At 41.8% G+C, this 27,863-nt stretch overlaps 1 protein-coding gene across 1 annotated transcript; it reads right to left on the minus strand.

Annotated features, from left to right (window-relative positions):
• Nucleotides 1-129: 129 nt before the first annotated feature.
• Nucleotides 130-27,851, minus strand: LOC134334669 (mitogen-activated protein kinase kinase kinase kinase 5-like). Its single transcript, XM_063017089.1, has 32 exons — nucleotides 27,639-27,851; nucleotides 13,944-14,001; nucleotides 13,613-13,703; nucleotides 13,262-13,326; nucleotides 12,675-12,730; nucleotides 12,369-12,416; nucleotides 11,746-11,788; nucleotides 11,512-11,584; nucleotides 10,554-10,685; nucleotides 10,399-10,461; nucleotides 9,716-9,797; nucleotides 9,418-9,534; nucleotides 8,737-8,818; nucleotides 8,462-8,520; nucleotides 7,834-7,898; nucleotides 7,702-7,746; nucleotides 7,409-7,429; nucleotides 7,223-7,274; nucleotides 6,845-7,007; nucleotides 6,592-6,683; nucleotides 6,175-6,216; nucleotides 5,134-5,212; nucleotides 4,933-5,009; nucleotides 3,975-4,035; nucleotides 3,713-3,815; nucleotides 2,963-3,021; nucleotides 2,512-2,615; nucleotides 2,228-2,405; nucleotides 1,702-1,770; nucleotides 1,160-1,252; nucleotides 911-1,037; nucleotides 130-453 (listed from the first exon to the last, which is right to left on the minus strand). Exons 1-32 carry the CDS (start codon nucleotides 27,792-27,794, stop codon nucleotides 357-359), a joined length of 2,652 nt encoding a protein of 883 aa, XP_062873159.1. The 5' UTR covers nucleotides 27,795-27,851; the 3' UTR covers nucleotides 130-356.
• Nucleotides 27,852-27,863: the final 12 nt, after the last annotated feature.

The raw sequence follows: 27,863 nt of genomic DNA on the forward strand, positions 1-27,863 counted from the left end.
ACAAGCTAAAATAAACAAAGTAGACTAGCAGCACCACTCCATCAAAATAATCATCAAAATAATTTTGCTGATATTGTGCTATTAACACACACACACACACACACACACAAATGACAAATATCAAAAGAGCACTGTCGGTGTGTGTTTTTTATTTGCATATACTGTATACATACATGCCTTCATATGTCTTTACCAGGGAGTCTTGATACAGCAGTAGAGTTGTGTGTTTGTGGTTCACACCCAGTGGTCGGCACTGTGCTGCCAGCGTCCACTTTTTAAGCTATGGGTGTGTTGGCGTTGGAGATATTCATACCTGTGTGTGTGTGTGTGTGTGTGTGTGTGTGTGTGTGTGTGTGTCAGGGCATAAGTACAAAGTTCTCAGCAATCTCCAGGATGTAGAGATTACAGAGTCCTGACTGGTCCTCACACTGCCGCTTCTCTAACACCACCATCCTGTAAAAACACAACAGACAACATTTACAGAGTTAAAACACTGCCATAATGTTAAAACACAACAATTTATATCCAGAACAATCAGCACCAGGAGCTCATAGGTGCTACTCGCAGTGTGTGTGGTCTAGGTCCTTTCTGTGTGGAGTTTGCATGTTCTCCCTGTGTCTGTGTGGGTTTCCTCCCACAGTTTAAAAACATGCAGTCAGGAAAATTGTGTGTGTGTGTGTGTGTGTATGTGTGTGTGTGTGTTTGCCCTGTGATGGACTGACGACCTGTCCAGGGTGGTTTCTGAATTTCGCCCAGTGAATCAGACCCACCACGACCCTGACCAGGATAAAGTAACCCTTCTTTCTGCTCCTGCACTGTATGCTTAATGTTGGAAACTATTCAGTATGTACTGAATTTAACCATGAGAGTGGGCATATATGTGTGTGTGTGTGTGTGTGTGTGTGTGTACCTGTCTGATCCAACCAGTCGGAAGGTTTTCTGTGGTTCGGTGATCTCCTGTAGGATCTCTGGTAACGATTCTCCTCTCCTCTGCCAGCCGTGTTTCCATAAAGCCAATAACGTGTCCTCAAAATACACTACACACACACACACACACACACACTCTTTGACTTTTGTGTAAGCTATGTTTGTTTCCTTTAGGCTATCAGGAAACTAAAGACAGGGGACCTAGACTCACAAAGTTTGTGGGATCTCTTACCTACTGACTCTACGTCCAGAATGAAGCTGACCTCTGCCTGCAGCTTCCTGGAGCTCTTCAGCACCCCGTCCAAATTTACAAAGTACACCATGTCTGTGGAAAAAAGATGAATCAAGGGTTACAAACATTTTCCCCATCTGAGTAAAACCATAGTAACTTCTGTTACTCATTAAAAATGAGAAGATATAATGAATACATATTATTATACATAAATATAAATATATATACATATATGTTTGTGACCAAACAGTGATACGAGGAAAGAAAGACAAACAAAACAAACAAATCAATCAAGTAAAGCAACATCAGACAGCTACAAGATTTCAAAAAAGAAAAATTTAGTCGTATCCGATTCCCTGATGGTATTTCCCCTCTACTGCTCCCTCCGACACGTGTGCAGCACCGACCGCTTCTTTTCACCTGCACCAGGGTTCATACGGAGATCCGTATCACGCACGGAGAGTCACACACAGATCTCCATTAAAACCTCTAAATCAGGAATCCAAAGGAGAGGCAAACAAGCTCATAAAACGTTCACTTACTCTCAACGAGAACGAGAAGTGTGTCGCCGTCCAACTGATTCACCTGAACCTTCTCACAACTCCGGTTCTCTGAATCACACACACACACACACACACATTATTATTATTATTATTATTAAAGATTTTGCAGTTCAAAACAAAACAATACTTAATATTGACCATAAAATAAATAATACTAAATAATAATGTTACTTCATGATTAAACTTCTAATCATGTCTATTGTTTCTTGTTAAGGATGATAATTAATGATGATTATTCATGATGATTATTGATTATTAATGATGATTATTAATGATGATTTTTGATTATTAATGATTATTAATGATGATTTTTGATGATTAATGGTGATTAATAATGATTATTAATGAGGATTATTAATGATGATTTTTTGAGTATTAAAGATGATTATTAATGGTGATTATTAAGTATTAATTATGATAATTAATGATGATTATTGATGATGATTTTTGATTATTAATGATGATTAATGATGATTAATTATGATTATTGATGATTAGGAATTACCGAGGCCGGTGCTGGTGAACCAGGACGTGTTGGTGTTTAGGTTGATGTGCTCCAGATGAACCGGGTGTGCCGGGTTCGGGCCCCTGCTGATCCCAATACACACCAGCGGGTACTCCTGATCCGGCACCACCAACATCTCAAACATGGGCAGGAGGCACGGCAGCGGATAATCAAAGTCCTGCAGAGAAACAACAACAACAACAACAGGGTTTTAGGGTCAAGAATACCTGTTAATGAAGGGTCTGTAAACGAAGCTCTAGAAAAGTTTTAAAACAGTTTCTAACCTTGATGAGCATAAACTTGTGCATGGGCTCGTACCACTGCAGCAGAACCACCCTGGACTCCAGCGCTCCACACAGGAACACACACCCACGCTGAGAGTTGTGAGCTAAACAATCATCACCGTATAATTAATTTCAACTTCAGTACACGTACAAAAGCATAAAGGGTAAAAAAACATTAGTTTATACTCTGGGTTTGGGATTAGTGGGATTATTTTTTTCTGACTTGATGTTTGTAGGATGTTGTATTCAGGATCAGGTGTAGTGGGATGACTGTGTGTTATTATTAGAGATGGTTGGGATTATTTCTTTACTTATTTGCTTTCTCCGCACAGAAAGCAAATCGAACCCAGGACCTTCTCGCTATGAGGCGACAGCGCCATTCAAAATTAAAATGTGTAGGATCTGTGTAGTGTTGAGTTTGGAACCCTGTGGTCCTTCCAGTTCTCCTTACCTACTGAGCATGCCCGGCAACCCTTGGTATCTGGGATCTTTGTGCTGATGGCGAACTTCCTGTTCAGGTAAATGAAACAGTGGGTGAGTGGTGGAACTGCAGCACATAAATGCAGATGTGTGGTTACATGTGTGTGTGTGTGTGAGTGATTGTCTGGGTTTGTGTGCTAGTTTGCACTTGCAGAATTTGGTTTTATCAGGGTCACATCGATTTAAAGTTTCTTAACTGCACCGTGCGGTTTCCACAGTTGCAGGCGCTGCAGAACGCCACTACTTTTCACCTGCACCGGGCGAGTTCATACAGAGATCCATATTGCATATGGAAAGTCACTGTGCAGCACCATGGATCAGCCAGCAGAGGGAGTAACTGCAGCAGTTCCTACTAATAATGATTAGTGGGACAGTGGTAACCTAATTTTTGTGCGTTTTATTCCTGGTGCAAGGCCCTTAAGCCTCAATTAAAAGATTTAAGGTATAAAGGAACTTGAAACATTTAATTAATTTCTGAGCAGCGGGAGCTCAGCGGTTAAGGTACTTGACTAGTAATCAGAGGGTTGCTGGTTCAAGCCCCCCCACTTCCAAACTACCACTGTTGGGACCCCTGAGTAAGGCTCAAGATCATCAATGGCTCGAAATAGTATTTAATGGTAATTGGAAGTCGCTTTGAATAAAAGCATCTGCTACATACTGCAAATGTATACGTGTGTATAAGTGAGTGCGTATAAGTGTGTATAAGTGTGTGTGTGTGTACCTGGGTATTAATCTGTGTGTGGGCAGCGGTACCATCCGGTGTTCTTTCCTTGCCTGCTCGTACAGTTCCTTTATAGAGTGAGAATGAAGCTGAGAGGATTTTCCTGCACACACACATGATTGATTAACACGGCGCTACAACACAGTCCTTCCCTCACCACATACCATCAATATACTGAAGTTATACTATACTATACTGAAGTTATACTATATATAAGAACTTTGTTATGTTATATTTTAACTATACAACACGGTGTTCTTACCTGAGATGGACATCAGGACGTTACTGATAGTGTACAGCCAAATGCACTTCCCTGGATAAAGCTAAATAAAGTTCAAATAGAATAAAAATAAAGAGTTAATTAGGAATTATTCTAATCATAATTACAGTAAAACCAGTTCAAGTGCATCATTAACCAGTATGTACACTGGTAGCTCAATTGTTTAGGTACTGGAATGTTGAGCAAAAGGTAGCTGATTCAAGCCCGCTGTTGCCAAGCTGTTACTGTTGGGCCCCTGAGATCAGACCCCAATAAGGAGGAACATCAGACCCCAATAAGGAGAACATCAGACCCCAAAAAAGGAGGAACATCAGACCCCAATAAGGAGGAACATCAGACCCCAATAAGGAGAACATTAGACCCCAAAAAAGGAGGAACATCAGACCCCAATAAGGAGGAACATCAGACCCCAATAAGGAGGAACATCAGACCCGAATAAGGAGAACATCAGACCCCAATAAGGAGAACATCAGACCCCAATAAGGAGGAACATCAGACCCCAATAAGGAGAACATCAGACCCCCAAAAAGGAGGAACATCAGACCCCAATAAGGAGAACATCAGACCCCAAAAAGGAGGAACATCAGACCCCAATAAGGAGAACATTAGACCCCAAAAAAGGAGGAACATCAGACCCCAATAAGGAGAACATCAGACCCCAAAAAGGAGGAACATCAGACCCCAATAAGGAGAACATCAGACCCCAAAAAGGAGGAACATCAGACCCCAATAAGGAGAACATTAGACCCCAAAAAAGGAGGAACATCAGATCCCACAAAGGAAGACAAATATGTGTCCATCCAGGAGTTACACCAGATGAAAAACCGGACAGTCCGCCCTAAAACCAGCCGTTTGGAAACCCTAGTGTTGCCGGAGTGGCTTTTGTGTAATTTAAATCTGTTATTAAACTGTGTTTAGGACGTGTGTCTGGGTCTCTCACCAGCTCGAGCGTGGCCTCAGAACTGTTCAGGTTTAAGGTGAAGATCCCCTCATCTGCACCCAAAATCAGATGATGATCTGGAGAGAGAGAACAGAGAGAAGATAAACACAAACACATCAGAACACAGTGGGATAAAAGCGATCATGATGCTGAGGAATCAGAAGCTATTATTGAGCAGAAGTAATGAAGTAGTGATTTTACCTTTGGTAGTCGGATGATCCCACGATGTAGAGCAGTTAATTTTTAAAGGGCAGCCATGAAAAACCTTTTTAAAGAAAATCTGTAATAAAAAAAGAGAGAAGAAGAAGGTCAGTTGTTATTATGTAGATTGTTCAGTCCGTACTAACATTGTACTAATTGTGGGTGGAACCACATCTGATTCAGACCGGCCTTAATGCTTCATGACATGGATTCTGCAAACGTTCCTTTATGATGTTGGTCCATGTTGACATAACTGCATCACATAATTGCTGCACATTAATGCCAATAAACACCCATTAAACAGAGGACGTCACTGAAGCGCTCAACTCAATGCCAACTGACATGGTGCATCATTATGATGGAAGGAACCAGGATAAAATGGTTCACTGTGGTCACTAAGGGACGGACACGGTTAAGTCAAAGTCAAATTTATTTGTATAGCGCTTTTAATGGACATCGTCTCAAAGCAACTCTACAAAATCCAGGACCAACAGACCAAAAAACCCGTTGAGCAAGCCGAGGGCGACAGTGGCAGGAAAAATCCCCTTAAAATGACAGGAAGAAACCTTGTAAGGAACCAGACCTGGAACCTTTCCTGGAACCTTTCTGGCATTAGAAAGCCCAGTGTGATTAAAGTAAACATTCCCCACACCATTACACTCCCAGCAGCAGGTTGGACGCTGAATTCTGAGCCCATCATCTGCTCCTCACCACAGACATCAAGATTTAACTGTCCAGTTTTGGCGAGACTTTTTTTTCAAGTGACCCACATTTTGTCTCAGATTTTTTACCACAACCCAGACAACACAAACCATGCATCAAAATGAAGCACAAAATGAAATAAACGTATAAAAATAGCGGCAATCTGGTCCCACTGTGGTTTACAAGATGTAACGTAAAGCCTCCACAAGGGGGCGTTTGTGTACAAGTTCGTGTCGTGTTTATGTGTTAAAATTGATCTCTGCAGTTTGAAAAACCCTACGGTTAGCGTAGCCGTTCTGCAGCTCTGACTGGTATAAAATAAACGTATTTGATTCATACCGGTGGTTTCCTCTGAGCTGGACTGGCACATTCAGGTGGCAACTAGCAACACACAAAACATTCAGTATTAACCCTTACATTTAGAGGCATTTCTCAGCATAGACATGAGATCCATCATCACTGTACAATCCTGACTTAAATAAAAAAATCCTCTGTGAGATTCATCATAACTGCTGCAGTTACACCCTCTGCTGGCTGATTGGGGGATGATGGAGATTGGTGTGTGACTCTCCGTGTGCGATACGGATCTCCGTATGAACCCTGGTGCAGGTGAAAAGAAGCGGTCGGTGCTGCACATGTGTGGGAGGGGGCGTGTGTTAGTCACGACCCTCCTCGGTCAGGTATTAGTGGGGAATTGGATACGACTAAATTGGGAGGAATGTTGAAGGAAATAAAGAATGATTAAACCCACTCTACCTTTGCCGGCTGTCGTCTCCTCTTATCTAACTTGGGTGGAAGTTCCGGGGGCTGATCCACCTCCGGACGAAAATTCGAAAAGGTGGACGGGTCTGCAAAAACACACCCAGAGCACAAACAACATTTACATTTCTGATATCTTAGTGTAAAGAAAATCAGCAAATATTCAAAATGGTAAAATAGAGAGAGAGTGTGTGTGCAAGAGTGCAGGTGTAAGTGCAGGTGTATATGTGTGTGTGTGTGTGTTACTGACCCGAGTTTACATTGCGGACAGAGCGTGGGCGTGGCACTGGTCGAGTGTGTGTGTGGGTACCACTGCTGGTTCGCAGTAGAGGAGGCGGAGTGTACAGAGTGTGTGTTCTCATTCGATCATCCTCTGCATTCACGCTTTCATCTGAACTGCTACAAATCTTAGGCTGAAAACACGCACACACACACACGCGCACACACACACACGTGAGAAACAGAGTTTGATGATGCAGAAAATTGTATAATCTCATTCATGATTCTGATAAAGTAAACCCTGCTTTACATGATGAGGAGAGTTTAATGGCGGTGTGTAGAATAATAGAATTAGTATTACAGTAATCATGATGGTGATGGTGGTTATTCAGTGGTGGATCTGATGTACCTTCGGTGGAAGTGGTGGTGGAATCTCATCAGCTGGCATCGTCTGGTAGTTACTGCACGGCGACGTCGGCAACAAACACAAAGGGTTTGGTGTAAAAAGGAAAGCACAGCATGAAAACATGAATTTTAGCTTACACACTACAGTACTGTGTGTGTGTGTGTGTGTGTGTGTGTGTGTGTTACCTACCTGGTGAACTGACTGATGGGTCTGTGGAGACAAACAGGATAATCAACATAAAAATGAATAAAAAAGATTCTAACCTATAGACTCAACTTGGACTCTATAGCCTAAAGACTCATGACTTGACTTGGACTCTAGTTTTAAGAGTCATTACTTGACTTGGACTCTAGCTTAATGACCTGACCTGGACTCTCATGTGTCTCTAAAGACTCTTGATTTGGACTCTATAGCCTAAAGACTCGTGACTTGACCTGGACCTGGATTTTGTGACTTTGTTAGTGTAAGAGAAAAGTTCTTACATGGCGACGTCGTCGTAGTCGTCGTCAGAGTCGCTGCTCTCGTCCCTGTCAAACACAAACCATCAAACATAACCAACACAAACACACACGAATAAACGTTACGTTACTAACAGGGTAAATCAGTGTTAGTACCTGGTGGGGCGTCTGAAGGGTGTGTCTGGAGACCCAACAAACTCGTACTCATTCGAACACTGTAACTTCACACAGCAAAGAAATAAAATATAAATATTTATATTATTAAAGTTTAGACAGTATACATGAGAATAAATGATCACAGCATCTCACATATTCCATATTTCACTTTGTTTATGGTTTGTTTACGTACACTATATGATCAAAAGTATTTGATGAGCTTGAAGGATGTCCTGTTTCATCTAGAACAACAGCTGCTCATCTGAGAAGTGTGTCAGTGTGTGGGAATTTGTGCTCATTCAGTCCAAAACATGACAGCATTTGTGTTGTGAGCACTAATTGATCAGTCGGTGTTCCGGTTCATCCCAGAGCTGTTGAGTGGGGCTGAGGTCAGGGCTCTGTGTAACTTTTCTTCATGTCTTTCTAGAGCTCGCTCATGCAGGACCTTCCCTAAACTGTTGCTGCACCAGTGCAGGCATGTCATTTCCTTTATTTATATGATTGATTTATGACACCCGTTAGTGGCTGAACTGAAATATTAGAAGGGGTGTCCCAATACTTTTGTTCATATAGTGTGTACCAAAACAGACCACAACACACACACACACACACACACACACACACTCACAGTAGTGTTTGGTGACTGCAGCTTGGAGTGGACGGGTCTCTGTGTGTAGATTTTATTCACTGAAACAGAGAAAACACACACACACATACACACACACACACACACACACACACATACACACACACACGCACACACACATACACACACACACGCACAGGTATTTTGTTTACACACAGCTGGAACGTTTGAAGGGTTTTATGGATTATTTTCAGTGTAAGATAGTTAAACTCAGTTAAACAATATAGAGAAAAGAGGAATGAAGGTCGAGCCCCTACAGCTGATGTCGGAGTTGGTTCTCTCGGCTCGGTTGTGTCTGTTGATGGAGTGAATTCTTCGCAGAGAGCTCGGCACCGAAATCTGTCAGAACACAGAGAGAAATCTATAGAATCTAACTAATTTATTTATTATAATTGTTATTATTATTATTATTATTATTATTATTGTTATTACTATTAATTATTGTTATTATTATTATTACTACTATTAATTATTATTTTATTATTTATTACAATTTATTAATATTATTATTATTTATTATTATTATTTATTATTATTATTTATGATTAGTATTACTATCAATTATATTGGTATTATTATTATTGTTACTATTCATTATTATTGTTATTACTATTATTATTATTATTTATTATTATTATTATTATTATTTATTATTATTATTATTTATTATTATTATTATTTATTATTATTATTATTTATTATTAATTATATTGTTATTATTTTTTAATTATAATTCCGCTTTTATTTATGTTTATAAATGAATTTACTGTTTAGATAAGAACGCCTGTATGTGTGTGAGGATTTAAGAGTGATTCTGGTTTTGTTGACTCTAATGTTGACTGTAATGATGTTAAAAAGTTGATTTATTATTAATAAAGTCACCACTGAGTGTGTGAACATGATGATTAAATGAAAGCAGCGAGGGTGTGAGTTCGTACCTCGATGTCCTCGTCGTCTGGTTGTAAACACTCTTTCACTTTCTCAGGATTCTGGAGTTTATCCAGCAGTTCCTGGGTTAATTCCTGCTTCAGGCTTTGCTGAGTCACAAAAAAGTGCTGAAATACGAGAAAAACACACGAAACCCCCCGTCAATCAGCAGGACACAACACGTGCTTCCTCCTACACACGTCAAGCTGATTCACATTCATTTAACAAATAGTCCAGAAGAATGTAGAACAGCGCCACCTGTGGTACTATCAGGTGTGTGTGTGTGTGTGTGTGTGTGTGTTTACTCACCATCAGCATCTTTTTGGCACCCGGCCGCTTCTTGGGGTTCCTGATGAGCATCGACTTTACAAAGTTATAAAACATAGGCGACCTAACACACACACACACACACACACACACACACACACACACATTTGATTGCATTTGATTTTACTCAGTTGATTTTAAAAACATTACAAAATAAAGATTTAATTAACTGAATTAACTGAATTAAGTATTTATACTTATTACTACAGGGTAATAATTGAAGAATAAATTATTAAACTATTTGCTAGTGGGGCGTTTGGGTGGTGCAGCGGTAAAACACGCTAGCCTGTTAGTGCTGGGATTTCGAGCTCTCAAGTTCGAATCTGAGCTCTGCTATCAGCCAGCCGGGTGCCTACACAGACACACGATTGGCTGAGTGTCTGTATCTGTAAAGGACGGGACGATAGCTGAACAGAGATTCATCATAAGTGCTGCAGTTACGCCCTCTGCTGGCTGATGGATGGTGCTGCACAGAGACGGGGGATGACAGAGATCGGTGCGTGACTCTGATCCATGTGCAGGTGAAAAGAAGCGGTTGGCGCTGCACACGTGTGGGAGGGGACGTGTGTTAGTCACAACACTCTTTGGTCAGGAGTGGAGGGGAATTGGATACGACTAAATTGAGAAGAGAAAAGCATAATGAAGCAGAAGAAGATCAGTGGTACCATTTGGACTTGTCCTTGAGTTTGGGCGGCTGGTATCCACTTTTGGACATGAGGAACAGAACCCTAGAATCACAACAGAACACTTTCACTCACATCTATACATTCATGTTATACACACGTATATAAACGAATCGTATATACGTATATACACTCACCTGAGCGGATGAACGTCGAACAGCGGCGGCTGAAGTTCCGCCAGTTCAATCGCCGTTATTCCAACAGACCAGATATCACAGAGCTCGTTATAACCACCTTTAATCTCCACCGCTGCCACCTCAGGTGCCATCCTGCACACACACACACACACACACACACACACACACATGATATGGGCAAAAGTATTGGGACGCCCCTTGTAATTAAAATGATCAAATTCATGTATTTCAGCCACAGCAGTCACCAACAGGTGGAATAAATTGACTGTATAAAGGAAATGACATGCTTCAGACTTTGCAGCAACAGTTTAGGGAAGGCCCTTCCCCTGCCCTGACCTCAACCCCACTCAACAGCTTTGGGATGAACCGGAATGTCAACTGATCAATCAGCGCCAAGCCGTACAAAAGCAGGCACAAATTCCCACACACAGACACACTTCTCAGAAGAGCGGCTGCTGTTCTAGATGAAACAGGACGTCCGAAAAGCTCATAGTCAGGCGTCCAAATACTTTGGGACACATGGTGTATACATGATAAGCATTAGGCCAGTTTTACCACATCAACAACCTCAAACCAGATACATCTGAAGATGTTTCAATAATTAAAATAATAAAACTGCTATATAATGATAATAATGATTTATTGTTTGCCGCTTGCACCACCCCCGCACCGGCCGACCATCACACCGACCCTCCCTTTACACCAGTCAGTAATGGATTCTCAAAGAGTCAAACCTCGACCAGACCGACCTTTCATGCTTCAGACACGACCAACTGTGTCTGTTGGGTGCCAGGCCAGGCCGGCAGCACCGCTGAGTCACGAACTGAAGCTAGTACTCTCAGTGGTGGTGTTGGTGGTGTGCTAGTATAGTAATATGCTGCACCAACTGGGGGTCAAACTTATATTGAGTTAATAAGACTAACTCAGTCCTGTCTATGCCTGACTGTACTTTACTCACCAGTACGGCGTCCCGATGAAGGACATCCGACGTGCAAACGTTGCGGTGATCTGCGCCGAGATTCCAAAATCAGCTAATAAAAATAAATCTATATTATTCTGATGTACATGAACAATGGATGGACTTTATTTTTATGTCCATTTTAATAACAGACAATGTTTACTTATATTTTATATATTTATATTATATTTAAATGATTTTGTGACTCAGCTAATGTAAATAATGATTACTTACCTAATTTAACTTCTCCTTGATCATTTAGAAGAATATTGGCACCCTGAAAAATATCAGCATTTCTGTTAATGTTGGTATAAAATATTCAGATCAGAAAGTTTAGTCATATCCAGTTCCTCTTCCTCTGCTGGAGACCCCGATGGTGTATGAGGAGGGTATATTCTCCTGACACACTCTCCCTCCATATTCGCCCGTACTTCAGTGGATCACACTCTGATCTCCATGTTCCTCAACTTCTGTACAGGCACCTCGGGCTACTAACCAGGGTCCTTACACAGCCTCGAGGACCCTGCCCACTTTATAGTCCCGACTTTTCCCACCCAGCAGACTAGAGGACGATCGTGCCCTCTAGGGGGCGCCCAGCTGATCAGTAGCAGAGCTGAGATTCATATTCAGACAATCCACTGTTGGAGCTGAAGAGAAGTGACTTCCAACCAGGCTCAAACCCAGGTCCCTGCAGTTGTGGGCTAGTGCTTAAGCTTTCACAGCTAAACATGTGCCGCGTATCTATCTATCTACATAAAATGTCAAATTTTAAAATCATTTTATATAAAATCTACACCAATCCACCCAAAATCACGTCCTGAACCCACTCAGACTGAAGCTGAGGTGTCGGCGTGTACCTTAATGTCTCTGTGAATCTTCTTCTGGCCGTGCAGGTAATCCAAACCCTGTCAGGAACACAAAACCACTCAGGACTTCAGAACTCACGTCACCTTTCATCTTTTTATTTATTTACTGTCAGTTCTGAACTTATCGGCACCCTTGGTAAAGATACAGAAATAAAATCACACCCTCTGCTGGCTGTTGGAGATTCGTGTGTGACTCTCAGTGCGCTATACGGATCTCTGTAACCTGTCGGATTTTTTTCGTATCTTTTCTCCAAGGGAGCCGATAATTTATGTGAATCTAAAGGTTGTGGATCTCACCTGTAGCATCTCTCGACACACGTACGCTATCTGTAGCTCTGACAGAGGACCTGTTACTGTGAGAGAGATAGAAATAAAATAAACGTTTTTATTAAGTGCGTCTTAATTCATGCTGAACCTCCAATAAAAACACTCGGGACAGAACCGCCAATCCATCACAGAGTCTCACACATGAGCTTACTTATTTACATCTGTACAGATAATCCAGTTTAAGCCAGTTTGGAGGTGGGAGGTAACTGGAGTAGTCAGAGGAAAACCACGTGTACATACAGAGAGCAAACCGAACTCCTAACTGAGTGTAATAAGAACCTTTCACACTAGCCCTGTGTGTTATTTTGACATTTTTATTTGCATTTTTAGCATTTAGGAGACGGTTTTATTTAAAGCAACTTACAGTAATGTGACAGTACTCTGACAATACAGTGAGTACTGCTCCTATGGCTGAAAATCTAGTGGAAAGCTTTATGTGAGCTGAGACTGTTATTACAGAAAAGAAAAACTGATTCCACATCAGTGGAAGGTTGTTGGTAAAAGGTTGGGATTTGATCATCAGGTGTCCACATACTTTTGGTCCGTGTTGTACTCACCATGATAGACGTCCTGTAGGGATCCTCCACCACAGTATTCCATACAGATCCAGAGTTTATTCAGCCTACGATTCACACACACACACACACACACACACACACACACACACACACACACACACACATCATTTATGTTATTATTTTATTTTATATACTGTACATACAGAGGACAAAAGTTTACATACAGTCTAACACATTTCTGTAGTTGTTCTAAGAGTATTTTGGTCGATTTGTCATAAAAAGGACGACCAAGCAAAACATCTAATTCACACATAAAATAATGGACTTCATAAAGTACCAGGAGATTTCAAATTAAATTCTGGCATGGTCATGCCCAGTTCCCAGTCTGACCTGATGTAGCTGCCGTAGTAAGCCACGATGTTTCTGTGTTTACAGCTCTTCACCATCACGATCTCCTGCTGGATCACTGAGAAATCGTCCTCTGGAGGAAGAGAAAGAACTCACATTAAGAGCAAACCAAGTTCTCCTGTCATGCTGACAGCACAGGCAGTGATGGACTACACAGATATACATGTACTGATATTTATAACAGAAGAATTAAAGGTTGCAGTTCCACAGATCAGCCAGCAGAAGGGTGCAGTGGAATCCGATCATCGTCTGTTTAGATGCCCGGCTGGCTGGTACGTGTTCATTTGGATTCAAATGTGAATTAAAATCTTACCTGGTTCCATTTTGATTATTTTTAATGCAGCCAGCTCTCCTGTCTGTTTATTCCGGGCCTAAAAAATACACAAACACAGATGCAGCAGTCAGGAGGGGGTGGAAACCAGGATGTTCGGGGTAAAAACAGATTTAATCAGCTTAATGTGTCGCCACAATAAAATTAATCTTGTTATGTTTGGAATAAATCATATACAGTATGTTCAGGCTGTGACGTGGCAGAGTTTGGGGTGACAGGTGACTAAAGCATGTGATGAATTTATAACCCATGACGTCCTCATCTTACAAAATTAAAATCTGGCAACCCTGGTTACACTGCTCCAGGTCTCCACACGGTCTGAACCTCAGAACGCCATCCTGAAGGGTTTGTGGATATTCCGGGTGTGTTTACATAAACGTCAATGTCCTCTTGGTTAGTGGGTAGAGCTTTGGGAAATCAGTCAGGCGATTGTGGGTTCAAATCCTGGCTCTGCTATGCAGCCACTGTTGGACCCCTGAGCAAATGGACTCTGTGTGTTTGTTCCACCGGTTTCTCTTCAACACAGTCCTTTCAGATGATGTCAAACTGAGGAACCTTGATGCTCGAGCCCTTTGTGGTGACATTTTGTGAGATGCAGACATAAAAACTCCTGCAGGGTGTAAAATTCTGTCCTTTTACCGCACTGCAGATCATTTAAAATAACTCGTGGGTTTCTGTATTTTCCGAAAACAACAAATACTCACGACTGCGGTTCTCAAAATAAAAAAAAATACCAAGATTTATACCTTCATCATGGATCATTTTATCATCCTCACTGAAAGTGTAAGAATAAAATCATAACTTAAGGGGTCTAAAAAGACTAAAGATTGAGAACCACCGATTTAAAATTTAAAACCTACTAGAAAAGTACCAGATTCTGCTTCCAGTCAACTAGGCGCCCTCTAGCGGACACGATCGGCAGTGCCTGCATTAGACAAAATCGGCCACTGGTCTGCCGGGTGGGAAAAGATGGGACTAAAAACGAGGCTGTGTAAGGACCTTGGTTAGTAGTTGCCCGAGGCGCCTGTACAGAAGTGGAGGAACGTGGAGATCAGCGCGTGACTCTCCCTGAGTGAGACCGACCTCACGCGCCGATCCACCGAAGTACGGGGGGATAAGAAGGGGTCGGTGGAGCACGCAGGCGTCAGAGGGATGGCGTGTCAGGAGAATATACCCTCCGTACGCCATCGGGGTCTTCAGCAGAGGGAGAGGAACTGGCTACGACTAAACTAGGAGGAAAAAAGGAGAAAATGCAGAAATAAAGAAATAAATAAATGGCTGTTAGAACGCCGGCTGTTAGGATTAAACTTGTTGGTTAGCTGTTAGAGGCGGAAGGAAGCCGTGCGGGAGGTTCGAACTTAAATATAAACACATGTTTGTTTGTGGAAATGTTCGAGCGCTTACGATTATTGTTTTTAAATCCTACATGATTTTAAAGTTCATGCTTTTTATACTTCATAATTATTCTGGGTTCACTCTGCACCCCTGGAGGAACCGGTCATGCCGCTCAGACAGTAAAAGAGCACCAGAACACCAGACCGCCCCCTGCTCGCCCACCTCGGCACCTCAGACAGAAATAGCTTTCTGACTTTAAGAGTGGAAAGTGCAGCCGTCTGTCTGGGTGGTGGTGCTGGACGGAGCGGGACGGGTTTAACCGTGACTTAAAAATAGATCCCAGAATGAGAGAACGCAACAAACAAACAACACACACACACACACACACACACACATACGTCAGCAACCATGGTAGCAGCGTCATGTAGAGATTCCGAAAACAACAGAAAGTTCCGAAGACGTTTTTAGTTCCGAGTCCTTCACTGACAAGAAGTTTAAACATTTATGTACAGCGATGTAAAAAAAGTAACCCCCCCGTCCGATTGCCTTTAGACCCGGGCAGAGACGTTCACAAGTCACAACATATGAGTCCGAGTCAACTCACGAGTCAATATAATCTACACAAAACATATATTATAAATGTAGCGTAGAAATAAAGAAATAATCTGTAAGTTCAGATAAAAACAACAACAGATTAGCGAGTGTATTTAGCCGTTTTACTTCGTGTCTTTACTTTCCTCCTCATTGTGTAAATAAATGTAATTTCTGTAACAAGAAGGTTCCAGTTAAAAGCTTCAACTGATACGTTTTGTTTTCATTACAGAAAATCCCAAACACAGCAAAAACATCATAACCGCTGCTTACCTGAGCTTCTGTTCTTTCAGATGCTATTACATTCATAAGCGTGCGTCCCATTAGGAATAGAATCTGTTATTTTGTAAATGTGCTTATAATTAAAAACCTCCAAACTTTTCCCGGTTGTGAAGTAAAACAGGAAGTGGTTAGAAAGCCGATCAAGCGTTTCATTACCACGTCATCTGTGTGATGCAAACTGAATAAATGCAAATAACAGCATTTCTTACTAACAATTACAATCAGAAGCTCTGATTGTAATTCGGAAAGCGTCTTTCAACCATTAGCACCGATTCTGTAGGAGCGTTCCATTCACCCCGATTGTTCCTGTGAAGTGCACTACGTAGGGTATTCCACCATTTTAGGTAGGGAGCGACGCTTCATCACTACACCGGAAGCTGGCTGGAACATTTACACATTGTGTGTGTTGTGGGTTAAGACGGCCGGAGCGTTATTATTATTATTATTATTATTATTACTATTATTATTATTAGAGAGCAGAAAATGACACGATTAGAATGATGTCGGATCAAATATATTATAATCGTCACACGTAACTAATGTTGCTGACATCTGTTGTCCACGAGTAATTTTTTGTGAGTCACGAGTCGAGTCAGAGTCATTTGAAACGAGTCCGAGTTGAGTCTGAAGTCGCTGTGTGTGCGACTTACATGCGACTCGAACTTGACTCCCCATCTCTGGACCAGTGGTGCTCATCCATACTTCCATGGCTTGAGATTTACTAGTTCAGTCACCGGGTCACCGTGATCTACTGTTAACGGTTCGGCCTCATCATTTGTCAATAATGATTCGCTTCAGTTTCTCAATCTGACTTTATTCTGATGATTTGTACTGAATGGTGTCGGTCAGGTTTATGTATCTGGACAGAAGCTGCTAATACCAAATCTCACCAAGTTTCCAAGTGCTTATCAGTAAGGGTGGACCCATATCTACACGTCATTACTTTCATGTGGGAAAAAGCTGATTCACATGAGCAGGTCGATCCAAAAATGCTGTTATATGTGGCACATTTACCTCAACCAGCAAGTTCCAAGCTTTCCAGCAGAAGCGCTTGACTTCATATGAATGTCAGATATAGGGTTCAGATTTCTCCTCAGCTTCTTCCACGTATGAATGAAACAGCGTCTCTGCAGCATTCCTGCCCGATTCGAAGCATTTTTGGTTTCTCATCTTCACTAACAATGCAAAAATGGTGCAAACTGGCTACTGATGAATGAAAACTTTCTATATTCGCAGTGCGAGTAGCTGGTGGTAACCAAACAGCAAATTAAAGAAACTGTTGCACCATTTCATCATGACCTTGAATCGACCAGTAGATCACGATCAACGTATCACCCCGATCTAAATGATTGTTAAACACTAAATCATATTACACAAATAGAACTTAAATGAAAAAACACACATTCTAGCACAATCACTAAATGCTTTATATATGTATATATGCTGTATATATATATATGTATATATTATTTATGCATTTTCTCCCTTTTTAGCGCGTCCAATTGCCCGATTGCGTCACGCTTCCTCTCCACCAATGCCGATCCCGGCTCTGATCGAGGAGAACAAAGCTAACCCGCGCCCCCTCCGACACGTGGGCAGCAGCCGTATGCATTTTATCACCTACACTTTGACGAGTGCAATGCAGATCAGCGTTGTGTACGGAGAGACACACCCTGAGAGCACTCTTTTCTCATCTCTGTGCAGGCACCATCGATCAGCCAGCAGAGTCGTAGTTGCACCGGTCATGAGAGAGAGACACCATCCGGCTTAGTCCCGCCCACATCTGAACAACGGGCCAATCATTGTTCATGTGGCCGCTCAGCCTACCCAGTAGACAGAGCTGAGATTCGATCCGATGTATTCCAGATTCAGCTCTGGTTCCAGCGTGTGTTTTTACCGCTGCACCACCTGAGCGGCCGACACTAAATGATTTTAAAGTTTATTATTATTAATTGAAGCTCCTGATGTTCACTGAACTGCTTTAAAATTCTTCATTATTGAAACACTTACTTCAGTTCTCAACTGAGTCACAATTCGAGCAGGTCACTCCATAAAAATGTATGTGATTACTGAACTGACCTCTGCCTGTGGCCTGAATCAGAAAAAGTTGGGACGGTCTGGAAAATGCAAATTAAAAACCCTGCAGTGTTTGTTCCATTTGCTTTGACTCTGATACTTCATGTTCTCTCTGCTCGACTTCATTTCATTTGTTAATAAACGTCCATTCCTGCATTTCAGACCTGCAACACATTCCAAAAAAAGTTGGGACGCAAGAAATTTAGGCTGAGTAATGAGATAAAAACTATAATAATGATGTGATTGTGATCATGATTCGGTACAAAAGCAGCATCGACGAGAGGCTTTATAAAGCTGCTCTAATGCAGATCAAAATCACACTTCTGTATTTCCTCTTTACACAGAACACCTGCTAAATACACACACACACACACACACACACACACACACACACTCCACCACTTCCACTCTGAAAAACTGGGTTGCTTTGAATTTACCAGCAGTTGAAGTTCACGTCCCTGTAAGAGACGTTTTAATCATAATTTATTTTTATGTGTCAAATTTCACTTCTTATAAACGTTTTATTGTGTTTTCATTGAGTAATCTGATGGGTCAAAGGTTTACATACACACACATATTGTCATTTAACTTCCTAATTCCATCTAATTCCTCATTAGTGCTCATGACTGACTAGGTGACTTCTCTGTGTCCATTTGAATAGAAAGGGTTTGACTGCACCAATCAGACTGTGCCAAAAGCATTGCAATGGGAAGTTCAGGAAGCTCTGAATAGTTGTCAGAACCTTCTGAGCAACTTCACATCCCAGGATCATTAGTACAGTCGAATGCACATGGAACAGTGGTCTCTTTGTCAAGTTAGGAGGAAAACACACAACACAAACTTGTCTGGATGTGCAGATGAATCCAAGAACCAGCAAAACTGGTCTGGCGTTAATTCAGAGCTGTTTCACACAAGCTTTACAAGCTGGACCTTGTAAATCCTTTTTTTATGGTCAGACTGAGGTTATTGGGGCACAATAAGCAGGAGAGTGTTTAAGGGAGAACATGTTTAATGAACTTTGACGTTCCAGAACAGAAACGACCCAAATCTACACAATAAAACTGGTTCTAAAGTGGCTGAACTACTAAACATGCCCTCTAGTGGACATAACTGGCAGTGCAGACGGTGCCGCTGACAAAATCATCCACTGGTCTGCTGGGTGGGAAAAGACAGGACTGAAAGTGGGCATGGCCTTCGGCTCTGTGTGAGGACCCTGGTTAGTAGCCCGAGGCGCCTGTACAGAAGTGGAGGAACGTGGAGATCAGCGTGTGACTCTCGCCGATCCACCAAAGTACGGGGGGATAAGAAGGGATCGCGTCGGAGGGAGGGCGTGTCAGGAGAATATACCCTCCTCATACACCATAGGGGTCTCCAGCAGAGGAAGAGGAACTGGGTATGACTAAACTGGGAGATGGAAGCAGCTAAAAGAAAAAAGTTGAAGACTCGCATTTCTGACCAAATACAATCCAGACACTTGAGGTTTGAGGGTCCAAATCCAAATGTGGCCACTTGGTGGTGGAGGGCCTAGAACCAGCGACCTTCTAATCACGCAATTAGTTAGTGTTAGTCGAGGCTGTTCGTTTCAGACGTTTATTCACACCATCTTCCTGAGCGTCTACCGTTCTGCTCTAACACCTTAAAGTTTATAGAGCTTCCTGTGTGTGTGAGTGTGTGTGAGAGAGAGTGTGTGTGTGTGAGTGTGTGTGTGTGTGTGTGTGTGTGTGTGTGTGTGTTAAGAATTAAGTCTAAATCTTAAAGCTCTACACTGAATTCTCTATAAACAGTGGTGAAAGTAACGTGAGTCTTGTTTACTCAGAACTGAAGTACGTAGGTGCTGGAGACGTTAGACTATACACTCCAAACCACTGTGGGACCACTGTATGTGTCAACACACACACACACACACACACACACACACTCACACACACACACACACACAGCCCTGTTCACACATCATCTACGTCATTCAAACTGGATGGAAGAAATGAAAACTGAACCAAACCTGCAGGCGTCGGTTTCTGCTGAATAATTCACACACACACACACACACACACACACACACACACACTCACACACACACACACTCACACACACACACACACACACACTCTCACACACACACACACACACACACACACACACTCACACACACACACACACACACACACACACACACACACACACACACACTCTCACACACACACACACACACACACACACACACACACTCACACACACACACACACACACACACACTCACACACACACACACACACACACACACTCACACACACACACACACACACACACACACACACACACACACTTACTTTATTGTACTTTATATTCAGATTTCTTTTAATTGTTCACTGAGAGCACACGTAATACGAACGTCTTCAGAGGACACGTTCTCACACTGTGGGCGCGTCCCAAACCACACTCCATACGCCCTACATAGGCCACATAAACCTCAACACAAATTTCATACAATCATCACTCTGTTGTGGACACATCCCAAACCACACACCCTTATCACAAAACAATCAAACACCCTTCTATCATCACTGCAGTGTGGGCGCGTCCTAAACCACACTCCATACGCCCTACATAGGCGACATAAACTTTAACACAAATTTCATACAATCGTCACTCTGTTGTGGACACGTCCCAATCCGCACACCCTTATCATTACACACATGGTACATACACAATTGTCTAGCATCACTTGAGTGTGGACGTGTCCCAAACCACACTCCATACGCCCTACATAGGCGACATAAACCTTAACACAAATTCTTCACAATCGTCACTCTGTTGTGGACACGTCCCAATCCGCACACCCTTATCATTACACACATGGTACATACACAATTGTCTAGCATCACTTGAGTGTGGACGTGTCCCAAACCACACTCCATATGCCCTACATAGGCGACATAAACCTTAACACAAATTCTTCACAATTGTCACTCTGTTGTGGACACGTCCCAAACCGCACACCCTTATCACAAAACAATTAAACACCCTTCTATCATCACTTCAGTGTGGACGCGACCCAAACCACACAAACTGTTCTGTGTTTCTGCTACATCACACTTGAGGACTTGGCAGTGGAGGGCTTAGAACAAGCGACCTTCTAATCACTTGTCCGAAACTACTGGACTAGTCATTCGTTATTTTTATTAGTTAAATATTATTAGTTAAACCACACACACCGTTTTGTGTTTCACACATGAGGTCATATCCCAAACCGCACTTCATACATACTCTACTACACAGGCCACACACACCATTACAAAGATCCCACTAACAGCCCACCATTAAAATACTAACCCACTAACGTAACCAGATTGAAAGGTTTGAGGTTAATAACTGAAGCAGGATATTCGGGAGGTGAACATCAGCCTGTTTGAGGTTTTTTTTAATGTTATTGTTGTTGTTTTTTATCAGTTTTTGTTTTTCCTGTCCCGGTACGTGCAGGAAGAAGCTCGCGTCCCCTCATTTGCATTTTGCACAGCGCGTTAACCCAGCAGAGCTGCTAACCAGGTTAAAAGGAAGAAGTGAGAGAACCAACACACCAACCATCAGACGTCTTCTCTTCTGTTAGAGACACACAGACACGCTCATCACCAACCTGTGTTTTATCTGCTCAGATCTGATCTGACTGTTTCACAATCACCCGATAACGTGGCCGTTAAAATGTACGACCTGATGCTAAAGATGATCAGAGGATCTCCAGTTTATCCACTAATGTGAGAGAAAACCACGTTCCTCACAGAAAGATCTGAAGGGATTTGCATGTTCTCCCTCTACAGTGCAGAATATCATTAAAGGATTGAAGGAATCTGGAGGAATTTGGGTGTGTAAAGGGTGACGGTGCGAGTCTGAGCTGAACCCCGGTGATCTCTGATCCCTCAGACGCCGCCGCATCGAGAACCCTCGTTCATTACAGAGAGTACGGGTGCTGGAGGTCCTGCCTGCAGTCCTGATCTGTCCCTGATAGAGGACGTGAGGAGAATCTTGAACCCTGAACTGTTTCACACCTTGAGACACTTTTGCAGAAAAGAACGGGACAAAATAACGGACACACGCCATCGCTCTGTGTCCTCGATGCCAAAACGTCTTTTTACACGTTACACAGCGGTAAATGCTTTACTGTCCCAACTTTTACTGTAACATATACAGCGTGTGGTTCTATCAGCTGGTGATGAACGAGGGTTCTTGATGTGGCGGCGTCTGAGGGATCAGAGATCACCGGGGTTCAGCTCAGACTCACCCCGTCACCCTTTACACACCCAAATTCCTCCAGATTCCTTCAATCCTTTAATGATATTCTGCACTGTAGAGGGAGAACATGCAAATCCCCTCAGATCTTTCTGTGAGGAACGTGGTTTTCTCTCACATTAGTGGATAAACTGGAGATCCTCTGATCATCTTTGTTCCTCAGAGACTCCAGATTTTGAAATCACATCATTATTTAGGTTTTTATCTCATTAGTCACACTAAATTTCACCCCCGTCCCAACTCTTTTGGAAGGTGCTGCAGGTCTGAAATGCAGGAATGGACGTTTATTAATAAATGAAATTAAGTCAAGCAGAGAGAAGATGAACTATCTCAGCTTCATCCTGTCTGCAATCTAATAAACGCCAAAAATAAGAAATTAAACTTTTATACACCGTCCCAACTTTTATGAGAGGGGTTTGAGGTCGTAAATGTGTCCCAAACCACACACTGTTCGTTCTATAGGGTTTATAAAGACCATTCCAAAAGTCTCAACATCATCGGTCCCCTGTGGACAGTTCCTAACAGCACCCAGATCTCAGGGCTGAGGTACAGACACGTGGACCACGCCCTCAAACAGCCTGAGAACCCCTAAGGCCCCTGAAGACACGTCTCAAAAACAGACACCCTATACAGGAAACGTGTGACCTTCAGATGCCTCGATACATCACTGATATCTGCGTTCCTCATGTTCCTCATGTTCCTCATGTTCCTCATGTTCCTCGTGTTCCTCGTTGTAGTTGGAACACCCCTGAGCTGCAGCAGAGGAACGTATGAGGAACATCCGAGGGTTTAGAACATCTCCCAAACTGGTTCCTCTTTATACTGTGTATAAATAAGAGGGCTTTTTTCTGCATGTTGACCTTTATGAATATAGTCAACCGGCCCACGTGTATCATGTGTGTGTGTGTGTGTGTGTGTGTGTTTAAAAAAAAGAGGAACTTGAGGTTGTAACTGTTGTCTGAAAGCGCTGTACCACGTCCTCCGTTCCACGTACCACCCCGACACGCTGTTGTTTATTCATTTAAAACCATCTCATACCGGTTCGGCTGTTCACCTGTGTAACGAGTCCTGTTACACACACACACACACACACACACACACACACACACACACTGACAGAGAGACACTAACAGGTCTCAGGTATGAGGGACGGAGCCCTACTTTACTCCACAATTACTGTGATCACTGTTATCGTCATTTAAAACAAGACTGCTTTGTTATTTGGGACGAGGCCCACAACGTTTATGTACTCCTAACGGGGGATAATGGAGATCAGTGCGTGGCTCTCCGTGTCGGAGGAGGCGTGTGTTAGTCACGACCCTCCGTGGTCAGGAGTGGAGGTCTGCAGCACTACAGGGGAATTGGATACGACTAAATTGGGAATTGGGTTTGATTATGGGGCAGCAGGGGGCACTGCTGCGCAGATTGATTGATGGTGCCGGTCCTTTTAAATTAGGGCCGCTGAGGAGAATAATAATAATAATAATAATAATAATTAAATAAATAAATGAATTTTAACAGGCACACAGACACAAGATGAACTTGTACACAAGCGCCCCCTTTGTGGAGGCTTTACGTTACATCTTGTGAACCACAGTGGGACCAGATTGTCAACCCTGAGTTGCGGTAAAAATCATGGACAAAATGTGGGTCGCTTGAAAAGAAAGAAGAACAATGCTGCTTTAAATGGCACTTCAGAAGCAGTGTCTGTGCCTAATCAAGCGTTATTAGCTTCAGCCTGGATAACCGGCCTCATTACTCTTGGTTCTCTTGGTTCCTGTCGTGTTCCAGGCCTGATTAGTTCATGGCTTTGTTTGTTAGTTTGGTGATGTTTAGCTTTTGTTGTTTTTTTCAGCTTTTACAGACACTTTAGTTTACAAGGTTCATCAGAATCTCTCAGTGCTTTTGTGTTTTATATCACTACAGTTTGTTATTAGTTCTGTGCCCTTGTTCCTTTTTTTCGAGAGCTTGTTCGGTCCTGCGATGTGCGCTCACCTCTCTGTTGTATTCCTTTTTACCGCTCTGGACTGCGGTTTATGCTTCGGTTCTTTTTTAGCCCATTTCTAGTTACAGTCCGTTTTGTTTAAACATCCTCAGTCGGTTTCTGTTCCCTTTTAACACTGCAGGTGCCGCGTTACACCTAAACCCTCCATCGTGAGGTGCTAATCACCCCGTCATTCTTTACTGGATCGACCTGACCCAGAGGAACAGACAGTCGGGCGTCCCGTCTGACGGAGAGCAGCATGGCGCACGGAGAGTCACGAACTGATCTCCATTATTCACTCGACCAGCCAGCAGAGTGAAAGCTGCAGTGATGAACCTCTTCAACTACCTCTACCCCTCACAGTCTGCGTCTGTGGGGACACCCGACCGGTCGATAGCACAGCTGGCATCTTGCTTGCTCAAAATTACAGCATTACTATACTACTACTACTACTAATATTAATAATAATAATGGTAATAATAATAATAATAATAATATTTATACTAACAATAATAATAATAAAAAAAAATAATAATAATAATAATAATAATAAATATAATAATAATAATAATAATAATAATAATAAATATAATAATAATAATAATAATAATAATAATAAATATAATAATAATAATAATAATAATAATAATAATAATAATAATAATAATAATAATAATTCTTTCATTTCTATTTTTTATTTTCTCAGTTTAATTTTGGTCCTCAGTTTTCAGAAGGAAAGCAGAACTTTTATCCTTCACATAAAACATAAAAATAAACGTCGACCTGTCAAACAAAACCACAGCTGAGCCTCAGTCACACTCCGAAAAGTTCACAGCAGCAACACACACACACACACACACACACACTCACACACACACTGACACACACACCACACACACACACACACACTGACACACACACACCACACACACACACACACACACACACACACACACACTTTACTGACTGTTAAGTTCAGGTAGGTGGGGAACACTCAGGTCAGAAACTGATGGTTAGAAGCAGGATTGTGGCTACCTGTCTGATACTCTCATTCATCATGAAATGTTTGGGTATACAATTACTGACGGGTATCAGTCTGTTGCTCCAAACACGTTGCCATTCCCCCTGTACCTCATTTATCAGTCAAAAGCTGCACCTCACTGACCAGATAATGCAGGGTGGTGGATCATTCTCAGCACTGACCTGGTGATAACGTGGTAGTGTAGCAGGTACAGCAGTGTTGTTGGGATTTTAAATTACTATTTAAATGTATTTATAAGGAACACAAGGTACTAGAGCTGGTTCTTCAGCCTTTTATCAGTGGATGATTTCTGATCATGTGATGCTGTCGGCTTTATATTTTGTCAGTAGTTGAATACCAATAAGTTCATTTCTGTAATAATTGTAGCTTATAAAATAATGAATCTAAAAAATAATAAAGTGCTGGTGAGTGTATGAGCTAATTGTTTTATCTTTAATACAGAAACAATAATAAACATGTCGTTAAGGTGCTCATTTAAACCCTTTATAGAATGATAAATAATTGTTTGTATTTTTTTAAGTGTAAGAAAACCTTCTCGGGTGTTGGATGATTTGTCACAAAAGTCGAGGTTTATTAGAAACGTCTCAGATCGATTCCCCTCTTCAGCACTAGTTCACTGTGCAGCAGGTAGTGTGGGTGCTGCTCAGCAGTGTTGGTCCTGAGGACCCGGGTTTAATCCTCTCCCCCGATCACTAAATGTGAACCCCACACACAGACGCTGTTCTACACGCGGTTCAGACAATTCTACACTGTGTAGAAATGATCTGTGGTGTTTAATTCTACACAGATTCAGCAGACGTGTTCGTACAGGAAGTGACTTCTTCACTCGTTCTGCTTTTCCTGTTATCTTTCTATTTTGGGGCTGTTTTCGGCACCTCTGTGGTTCCTGATGTAGTTCTTCTCAGGTGCTGCAGGTTCATAAAATCACACGTTCGTTCCATCAGTCTATAAACTCTGGTGCTTCAGTTCTGGGCCCCCAGGAACCGTCACTGTTCTATTTTATCACCAGTGTAATCCCCCCCCCCCATCACTACATACCGATACAGAGTCTGTCAGAGAGCAGCAGCGCGTACAGAGAGTCACTTACTGATCTCCATTATTCACTCGATCAGCCAGCAGAGGCCGGTCTGTTAAACCTGTTAAACTGTCGACCTTGACACGGCCTGTGTCTGTGAGGGCACCCGGCCGGTCGATAGCTCTGCTGGGATCTTTTTTTAAACTCGCTTGCTCAAAATTACAGCAATTACAACACCAATACCACTAATACTACTCATACTAATCCCAATACTACTAATACCACTAATACTACTAATACTACTAATACTAATCCCAATACTACTAATACCACTAATACTACTAATACTACTAATACTAATCCCAATACTACCAATACCACTAATACTACTAATACTAATCCCAATACTACCAATACCACTAATACTACTACTAATCCCAATGATACTAATACTACTAATACTACTACCAATACTACTAATACTAATACTAATACTACTACTTATACTACTACTAATCCCAATGATACTAATACTACTAATACTACTACCAATACTACTAATACTAATACTACTGCTAATACTACTACTAATCCCAATGATACTAATACTACTAATACTAATCCCAATACTACTAATACTACTACTAATACTACTACTTATACTACTACTAATCCCAATTATACTAATACTACTAATACTAATCCCAATCCTACTAATACTTCCACTAATACTACTATTAATACTACTTTTAATACCAATACTACTACTAATATTAATAATAATACTACTATTTTACTTCTAATACTACTAATACTACTACTTTTACTACTTCTAGTAATACTACTATTTTTATTTATACTAATACTACTTTTATCAGTAATACTAGTGCTACTAATCGTGTTACTAATACTACTACTACTAATAATAATATTAATAAAATAATAATAATACTTTTACTATAACTTCTCTCTCTCTCCTCTGTGTTGTTTTATCTGCTCTCACACAGTTTTAATTCCACACAGATAAAACCTGCATTATTATATCTCTCTCTGGCGGTGACCTCTGACCTTGTACACCTCGCCGTACGTCCCTCCTCCGACACGCTGCAGGATCTCGAAGTCCTCCTGAGGGTTTTTGGTGGAAATGTCCAGAGCTGCTCGGTTCTGATGGTCCATCTTCACAAGAGCACACACACACACGCATGAACGTACACTCTGTTGCATGTGTGTGTGTGTGTAAATGTGTGTGTGTGTGTGTAAATGTGTGTGTGTGTGTGTGTGTGTGTGTTGCAG

This window comes from Trichomycterus rosablanca, chromosome 20 (genome assembly GCF_030014385.1).
Source record: "Trichomycterus rosablanca isolate fTriRos1 chromosome 20, fTriRos1.hap1, whole genome shotgun sequence".
Taxonomy (NCBI): Eukaryota; Metazoa; Chordata; class Actinopteri; order Siluriformes; family Trichomycteridae; genus Trichomycterus; species Trichomycterus rosablanca.